A 9,920-nucleotide genomic window follows, 5' to 3' on the forward strand; every position below is an offset into this window, starting at 1 on the left:
TAAATAAATAAATTTCATGAGAAGAGGTAAAAATATTTTATTCCAAGTTTGTGGGCAACAGTGTATTAAGTCAATAAGTTTTCCAGGATGCATAATTTTATTTGGAACCTATAATAATTAATCTGGTGGTCCATGTAGACATTTTTGCTCTGTTCATAAGATTTCCGGACAAATAGAAATTTTGATGATTTGATTGACTGTTCTGTATGACACCTCACCCACTTGTTGGCTTATTCTTTCAGAGTTTCTGTTTCTGTTAGTTTCTTTATGACAGACAGCTCCACCAGCATTGTGGTTAATAGGTTCCACTGGCAAGTTTACTGTTTTATGTCAGTAAACTAGTGCTTAGCATTAACTTGCCTCTGAACTCCTGGAGTACTGCAGTTCCACCCTTTTGTATAAAAATGTTAACTTTTGATGGTCAAATCACATACTTATGGCTTCAAAACTAAGTTAATATTGTATCCCCAAATGTTGTAAATATATAAATATAAAAAAATGTTACTTAAAAAATGGTACGGTACAACTAGCAACCATGCATGTGTTCATGCTCAGTTTTGTTTTAGTTCATTAAATGTGCATAAACAGTTTTATTTTTATTTTATAAAACTGACTGGTGTTAGTTGAATACACAGTATATCTAGTTTTAGTGTTGGGTTTTAAGCTCCAGAAAGAGCAGTTAATTAAAACTCTGAGACAGTTACCACCAAAAAACTGAGAACCATGTTAGACCATTTAGTCATCAAACATCCTCCCATGTTTAACTACAGTTTGTACATATTACACATGGTAGGATCAGTTTAAAGCCTCTTCTCCATGGCAGAAGCTGTGACTTGTGGGTATTGTAGTAGAGTCATTGAATAATGTTCCCCTTACATGACTGAAGTTCTTATAGCTTTGTGAGTTTTTCAGGCATTTAAGTTTGGTTTATTATGTCTGTAACGAGTTCTATGTGTTACTGACATGACATTTATTCGTTTTCTATAATCATCTTTTTTTTTTTTTTTTTAATTTAAAGCAGATTCAGTCCTGGCTCATTCACCCCCTCTCTTTGTGCTGTTGGTTTCTTCCTTACAGTACACAGCACTTTGTAAAGATCTTATTGACTGTTTGATGATATCGATTAAAAATGATTTTGCATCCACTGTCTTTGTCTGAGATGCGTATCCGGGGAGGAAAAGCACCTTTTTTGTTTCTTTCCCTAAAGTGGTTAGTTTCATTCATTCCAGTGAAAATGAAATCTAATAAATTATACCCAAAGAATAGCCTTCTGCTGTTTGTTAGTAAACAGTACACAGGAGTGTGTACTCGAGGGAAATAGCGTCTCTTTGAATGCGTAATAACGCAATTTAGTGAAAGGTTTCTTTTGCAGGATGTGACATAGTCAAACACTGACAGCCTCTAAGGTGGGCTTGACTCAGGACTGACTCCCCTCAGATAAAGCTCGTCTGTGTTGTGCGTCCTCACTGGGGCTTGGCATCAGCGCAGACGCACAGCTGGCACAGAGCGGGTCTGTCTGAAGAGGAACAGGCTGGAGTCGCATTTACCCCACGTCTGACCAGACATCTGTTTTTTACTGATCACACCGAAAGTCGGCGAGAGAAGAGGCTGCTGACACATGTCAAGGAGTGGAAGAAAGGCTCTGAGCTGAGGTAAGGAACCGGAATACATTTACGGTTTTTACACAATTAAGTGTTGGATGAAAACAGCTATTTTAACGCACTTAGTTGTGCTAAAAATGATAATCGAATGAGTGGAATAGTCTGTATGAAAGCTTCATAGCTGAAAAAAGGAAGTTTTGAAAAGTCAAAATAAAACACACTCAAAACATTCTGATAAAATCACAATTCAAGTAAATAAATCTCCTTTTCAGAGTTTAGAAAATGGGTAAAAAGATTTGCTCATATATTTACAGTAGGGTACAAATTCACTGACACCCATACCTCTATCTGAACTCTTTTTCAGGATTCATTTCCATCATGTCAGTCAATGGTAGCATAAACATCTACTGTGGGTCAAAGGTCATACCTGGCAACAACACCTGTGAGGACAAGGGCATTTCTGTCACAGCCTCACTGGTTTCCATGACAGCGGGCATCTGCTCCAACAGCCTCGCCCTCTTTATCTTGGTCAAATCCTACAAACGCATTCGAGTCAAGACCAGGGCTTCCTTCCTGTTGTCTGCCAGCAGCCTGATGGTCACAGACTTACTGGGTCACATGATCACTGGCTCACTGGTTCTTTATGTCTACAGCTCTCACAAGAAGTGGGAAACATTTGACCCTCACCACATCCTGTGTAACCTGTTTGGGGCTTTCATGGTGTTCTTTGGCCTCAGTCCCCTGTTCCTGGGAAGCGTCATGGCGGTGGAGCGTTGTATCGGGGTCACAAAGCCCATCTTCCACTCCACGGCAATATCCTCTCACCACATGAAAAGACTGGTGGGGCTCAGCTGGCTGCTGGCGGCCCTGGTAGCCCTCCTACCTGTCCTGCTGAAGAAGCCCTACGAGGTGCAGGACCCCCAGAGCTGGTGCTTCTACCACATGGGGGAGCCCAAAGACTGGCTGGATGAACTTCTGCCTGTGCTTTTCTCAGTGCTGGGGCTGAAAGCTCTGCTGGTTTCTATTGTGTGTAATACTCTGACCAGCTGTGCTTTGCTGCAGTCGAGACTGCATCGCAAACATCAGACCAGAGGCCCGTCTTACCACATCGAGATGATCTGTCAGCTCCTGGCCATCATGCTGGTGTCCTGTATCTGCTGGGGTCCATTACTGGTAAGATATTCTCACACCTTTAATGTTTCATGACATTAAATGGCAGTGTAGCACTGTGGAGTGTAAGAAAGGATTTCAAATAATGTACAGTTTATGATTATTGTATTTCACTTTATCTAATACTTTTACTCCACTACATCTCTAGCAGATATTGAATTTTACTGTATTACATTTGTCAGACAGCTGTAGTTCCTTTTTTGCGTCTCCTACCTTTCCTTTCCAGTGAATCCAAAAGTGCTAATTTCCAATGTTTGATATACAAGTATTTGAGGATGAAGTATACTTACTATAATTATAATTATTAAAGAATAACATTCAATGACTGCAGCAATGTCGGAGTGTCAGTAAGTTCTTTAACTCTGGTACCTTATTTAAGGACAGTTTGAACAACTTCAATCATTTTTGTGTTTTTTCCACTACATTTGTCTGACAGGTTTATCCCCTTTGTTATCCACTGAAAACTCTGATTTTACTAATGTAGTGATTTACAACATTTTTGATAAACTGAAGGATGAAATGTCAGTAAATCCATCTTGGATTAGCTGCGAAAAAAGTGTTTCCAGAGGTTGATGGACAGATTTTAAAGGTCTGACATGGTTTGCATTCTGTTTCCTGTTTTATTTTGTACGTTGGCCTCCTTGTGTCCATTTACTTCCTGTCTTTGTGTTTTACCTCCTCTTTCTGTGTCATGAACTAGTACCATCATGTATCTTTTTCCTGTCTCTCTGTCAGTTTCAACTGCAGTTTCTCTTCTCTTGGTCTTGTCTCCACTCATACTCACCTATTTCCCATTCACTAATCTTATTTTATTTTTCCACTCCTCACCATCCCTTTATTCCAGTTCATCTCACATACTGCTCACCCTGCCTCTGTCCTTGTGCTCCCTTTCGTTCCTGTTGTGTTTTTGGATTTTCCCATATTGTGGACACTTTCCTTTGGATTCCCCATTATCTTCTATCTTTCCTTGGTTAGAAAAACTTGCGTCTGGGGCCTTCCTCTTTTACACAATGACAAAACTGATAACAGATTTCAACAGGAAAAGGCTAATAAAAGGATGGGGAGTGTTAGAAATGCACTGTTTGATGGTGGTTTTCACCTTTTTTGTTTGTCTTTGAACATCTTTCAAAGAGCTGTGTGTAGTCAGGGTAACATTCTCACATGTCTATGAACTGTTAGCAGTGCCACCATTTGGTTTGTTCCGATAAATTTGTCATTTCAATAAAAAGTTAAACTCATCCAATGTGTCACCAAAACTTAAAATAGAGAAAAAGGCCGTAAACTGAACAGATGAATCTATCAGAGCTTTGTTTCTTCTTTCCTATTCCATTAATCCTGTGATTAGCCCTCAGATGGATCTGGTGTCCCTGTTTATAGAACTGGATCTACAGTAGTTCATCCTAACTCCGTCTCCAGCAGAAACAACAGGAACATGCTGCCACAACATTGATGCTTACCTACTAATAATCTTGTGAGGTTACATTAATATAACCGAGACCAAACCACTCCTTTTACTTTAATACATGAACTAGATTTCGCTGGTAATACACAAGTACTTTTACTTAAGTTTTTTCATCCAGGACTTTTAAGATTTAAGATTCAAGACCTTTAAATGTCCCCGGGGGGCAATTGTTTCTGCCGCAGTAGCAATTAAAACAACAACAATTTGACAACAACAAACAGCAATGACAAAACAAAGTGAGACACAAGACGACAATAACATAATAGAATTGGTTGTGTATAAAACCACTTACTTAAATAAAATGGAAACTACTGGTAATGCGACCTGTGTTGTACAGAGTTGAGCATAGAGATGGTTGAAGGTATGAAGGAGAATCTGTATCTGTTGGTTTTGGCTGATGGTTGTCTGAGGCAGGTACTCATAATACTCATAATACTGTGGTGTGTGTTTATATCGCTGTATTCGATTTAGTAAAAGATCTGAATTCTTCCTCTTTCACTGCTCTACCAGATCCATCTCATCATACTCAGTACCACAGACAGAGAACCTGGATCTCCAAACCTCCTATTGGTTGTACGTATAGCCACATGGAACCAGATCCTGGACCCCTGGGTCTACATCTTGCTGAGGAAAGCAGTTCTGAGGAAAGTCTTCATGTTGTCCTACAGCAGCTGGGGTCCCAAGTCTCATAACCTGCACCAGTGGCAGACCAATGTGCTTCTGAGCTCAGGGAAGACCAACCAATCAGGAGCTGGACCCGACCACTGCTCCTTTAATAAACTACCTCTAACAGACACTATGATCAAGTCCATCACCTGAAGCGTAGCTAAGACCTTGGGATTTCTTGAACCAGCAGCATTAGTCAGATTCATGGGTTCATTGGATTTTGACACCAAATTTGATGCTGAGTAAAGCATAATTATTAGATGTGACGAAGGCAGAAAATTGTCCTTTCCCTATTTGTTCTTGGCTGATATCGCCCTTACGGTGATGAGGTCACACCCAACAGCAGCACCTGCAGCCAGAAGGAAATGTGTCCCAGCGTCAGTTGTTTCCATGACAGCCTCACCCTCTATGTCTTGGTCAACCCTGGCCAAGTCCTACAAATGTATTTGGACCAGGTCTTCCTTCCTGTTGTCTGCTACCAGCCTGATGATCACTGACTTGCTGGGTCACATGATCACTGGCTCTTCAGTGTTCTTTGGCCTCAGTCCCCTGTTCCTGGGTAGCGTCATGGCGGTGGAGCGTTGTATCGGGGTCACAAAGCCCATCTTCCACTCCACAGCAATATCGTCTCACCACATGAAAAGACTGGTGGGGCTCAGCTGGCTGCTGGCGGCCCTGGTAGCCCTCCTGCCTGTCCTGCTGAAGAAGCCCTGTGAGGTGCAGGACCCCCAGAGCTGGTGCTTCTACCACAAGGGGGAGCCCAAAGACTGGCTGGATGAACTTCTGCCTGTGCTTTTCTCAGTGCTGGGGCTGAAAGCTCTGCTGGTTTCTATTGTGTGTAATACTCTGACCAGCTGTGCTTTGCTGCAGTCGACACTGCATCACAAACATCAGACCAGAGGCCCGTCTTACCACATCGAGATGATCTGTCAGCTCCTGGCCATCATGCTGGTGTCCTGTATCTGCTGGGGTCCATTACTAGTAAGAATTATCCTCACACCTTTAATGTTTCATGACGTTAAATGGCAGTGTAGCACTGTGGAGTGTAAGAAAGGATTTCAAATAATGTACAGTTCATGATTATTGCATTTAAATTTGTCTAATACTTTTACTCCACTACATCTCTAGCAGATATTGAATTTTACTCCATTACATTTGTCAGACAGCTGTAGTTACTTTTCAACTTCTCATATTCTTCCTGTCCAGTGAAAACCATGGATCCAAATGTCCTAATTTCCAATGTTTGATACATTAGAAGATGAAGTATTTAACTACAGTTTGCTCCCAGTACTTAAGTACTTCCATGTCTTCATGCAAACCTTTCAATCATATGAATGAATTAGAATTCACCAAGCATTGGATTTTTCACCCACTAACAGGGAACATGAGCTGGGACTAGTTGGACAACTCGGGTCCTCGAGGTCCGGTATCCTGCATGTTTTAGATATTTCCCTCTTCCATCACACCTGGAAGCCATTATGTCGTTATCAGGCTTCTGCAGAGCTTGATGATCAGCTGATCATTAATTGAACCAGATGTGCTGGAAGAGGGACATATCTAAAACATGCAGAATATCGGCCCTCAAGGACCAGAGTTGCCCACCCCTGGATTAGACTGTCGTGAGACAGGTTAGTTTTACCCTACTGGTGATGTGTTGTTGCAACAGACATCATCAATGTTTACAGTGCTGTTTTAGTATCGTTTTACTTCATCTGGATTCTGATTCTGCTTCACCAGATCTATATGTTACACTGAATGCCACAGACAAGCAAGAGCAAGCATCTTCCAGTCTGCTATTGGTTGTATGGTTGTATGGAACCAGATCCTGGACCCCTGGGTCTACATCCTGCTGAGGAAAGCAGGAAAGGAAAGTCTTCATGTTGTTCCAGCTGGAGTCAGCAGTTGGACCCACAGACTGCTGCTTCTTTAAAACACTGCCTTTCAATAAATCCAATCACCTGGAGGAACCTGGCCTTATAAATGTCACTAAGTTCTTTTTGAGGTCAAACTTGTTCAGAACGGTGGAATACTCAACAAAGTGGGTTTAACTCTCTAATCAGTTTCTGTTTCAGTGATGTTTGAGCAAACATGCCATTAAATGTTCTCAAAGTGCCAATGAGCTTTAACAATCGTAAGTGTTCCTGCTTTTGCTTTTCATGCCTGTGAAATGTCCACATACAAACATCATCTTATATCTTTTACTGAATGTTCTTTTTTTGTGTGTCTTTTACTGAATATGTTTTACAGGTAGTGATTGATGTGAACTCCAAGAACCCAGGCCATAGCACTGAGCTGTGTTTGCTTTATGATGCCACTGGGAAGGCCCTCTTTGTCCAGCAGAACTTTTTTCTACAGTTGGAAAGTTAAGATGTGTCTTAACTCTTTAAGTGCCAGACAGTTAAGGGGCTAATAAGCCTTAAAAGTGCCACAGAATTTGGCCGTTTTTCAGTATTTCGCATCGTTTTTATAATATTTGAAGAATCCTGCAGGAAACCGCTCGGTAACATCCGACCGATTGCTGATTAGATCCAAAACGCACCGGACGCAGCCGATTCATTATTGATCGTAATTTGCATAATTTATAATAATAATAATAATAATAATAATAATAATAATAATAATAATAATAATAATAATAATAATCTTTATTTATATAGCACTTTTCATACATTAAAAACTGTAGCACAAAGTGCTTTACTTATCAGTTTAAAAATCAGTACCGCCCCCTACCCACACCCACCCACTCACCCACACACACGCACATATACATGCAAACCCACATATACATGCAAACCCACAAGTTCACACATACTTAAGAAGACTGACTGAGCACGGGTAGACCAGAACAAAAATGTACAAGTAAAAGTAAAACATCAGTTTAGGAGGCGCTGTCTCAGGGAGCCATCCGCACCAGGATGCAGCCGCCGACCCCGGCGACCAGGCACCAGCAACACAGCCCCGCATCCCAACTAGTGGGAGAGGGCCAACTGGGACCCCCACCCACCAGAAAGGAGCGGACCCCAGTGAGAGAAGGCGCCACAGCCCCCGGAGTCCACAGCCGCCCCCCGGCATGGAGGGCTCCCTGTGATGAAACACCGGAGAATAAGAAACATTAAAAAGATATAAAAATACTATTCGGTCGCGTGACCTCAAATTCCCGTCTGATTGGTCTCAAAAGGGGGACACAGAAAGAACGTCATCGAAATGTGAGAAAGAAATGGGGGTGGATGGTTTGTTTGTACACAAATATGGCGTGTTCTCCAAAGCTGATCTGATCGGCCCGTGGCACTTTACAGGTTGTTTTCGTAAAGCCGATTTAATCGGCCCATGGCACTGAAAGTGTTAACTGCAAACTGTTGAGTGTTTAAGATTTCACTGTTTCACTGGTTTTTTAGTCTGTAGTATCTTAGCAGACTGATGTTGTCTTGGACTAATTCTTGTCATTAAATATGTTAACTAGAAGCACTCGGAGAGCACAGACCTCCGCCAAGGCTGATCAGTGGCCCCCCCCGTGGGCCCCCCCACACCAAGGAGGTTATGTTTTTGCCAGGGTTTGTTTGTCTGTCTCTCTGTTTGTCTGTCCGTTAGTGTGCAACATAACTCAAAAAGTTATGGACAGATTTTGATGAAATGTTCTGGTCTGCGCCCCCCCCCCCCCCCCCCCCGTGGGCCCCCCCACCCCCGATCACCACCAAAATTTAATCATTTCTTCCTTATCCCATTTCCAACAAACCCTGAAAATTTCATCAAAATCTGTCTATAACTTTTTGAGTTATGTTGCACACTAACGGACAGACAAACAAACAAACAAACAAACCCTGGCAAAAACATAACCTCCTTGGCGGAGGTAACTATACAACAGTTCTCAGTAAACCCCCCCTCACCTCACACCATGTGCATGTGCAACCACAATGTAAATTTGTAAATAATATTTAACTTTAATTCTAATTCTATATTTATATAAATATTTATATAAATACCAGATTTCTTTTTTTTTTTTTGTCTGTTTCATTTTTCACTCGTTTGTGGTTTTTCTACCTGTCTTTTTCTCTGCACTTGCTAGTTGTATGTTGCTGTTAACTGAAATTTCCCCACAGTGGGATAAATAAAGTCTTATCTTTGGACCTTCTTAATTATGCCAATGGAGTCATATTTTGTTTTCATGTACATGTATAAGTTTATCATGTTTTCTTGCAGTCTCTTTTATTTCTAAGGACTAAAGTAGGATTACTTTGTTTTGTTGCATATTTGAAATAAACTGAACTGAATCTTATCTATCTGGTAAAGATAGAAGGGAACTACAGGGTTAGGGTTACTGTAGTACTTGGGATTAAACACTCCCCTTGGCAATAGGCCTGTAGTTCTAAGACATAGAGTTGATAAGATAAGGTAAGTCAGTGATTCTCAAACTTTTTACAGCGGAGTACCCCCTGAAATATGTATATTTTAGCCAAATACCCTCAACTCTCACTTCAGCATTTTTGATTACAAAAAATGAGGTAAAATTTGTTCCTGTGCCAGAGGTATATATTTAACTTTAATATGATAACAAATCTTTACAAGTAAATTTTGTGTGTAAAATATAAACTGAAAAATGCCCTTTTTCATTGATAAAAGAAATATATTAATCGGTCCTTAATGAATAAATGAACCTTTCATCAACAAATTAAGTACTCAAACTCACCTTGAATAATCTAAAATGGAAATGTTCCTAAAATTTTACCAAAGCTTAGGGGGTCCTCTGAGTTTTTAAAAATATTGAAATGAAATAAAAGTGTCAATTTTATTATATGAATGTATTTATTGTGTTTTATATTTCAGCATTAATCCTCATTATTTATTTTAGATTCAGTACATGATTAGTTATTTACTTTATTTTTTCCAAAAAAAATTTCAAGTACCCCCTGGGCTTCTTCCAAGTACCCCTGGGGGTCTGCATACTCCCATTTGAGAAAGACTGACATAACATAACATAACATAACATAACATAACATAACATAACATAACATAACACAATGGTT

At 40.5% G+C, this 9,920-nt stretch overlaps 1 protein-coding gene and 1 pseudogene across 1 annotated transcript; both read left to right on the forward strand.

The window, feature by feature from the left end:
* The first annotated feature begins 1,979 nt into the window (after positions 1 to 1,979).
* On the forward strand, positions 1,980 to 5,052 carry LOC115418397 (prostaglandin F2-alpha receptor-like). The gene is made up of 2 exons (XM_030132861.1): positions 1,980 to 2,774; positions 4,744 to 5,052. The coding sequence occupies exons 1-2, from the start codon at positions 1,980 to 1,982 to the stop codon at positions 5,050 to 5,052; spliced, it is 1,104 nt and encodes a 367-aa protein (XP_029988721.1).
* A 51-nt stretch (positions 5,053 to 5,103) lies between these two features.
* LOC115417592 (prostaglandin F2-alpha receptor pseudogene) lies at positions 5,104 to 6,754 on the forward strand (annotated as a pseudogene).
* Positions 6,755 to 9,920: the final 3,166 nt, after the last annotated feature.

The sequence above is a fragment of the Sphaeramia orbicularis genome, chromosome 4 (genome assembly GCF_902148855.1).
Source record: "Sphaeramia orbicularis chromosome 4, fSphaOr1.1, whole genome shotgun sequence".
In the NCBI taxonomy this organism is placed as follows: domain Eukaryota; kingdom Metazoa; phylum Chordata; class Actinopteri; order Kurtiformes; family Apogonidae; genus Sphaeramia; species Sphaeramia orbicularis.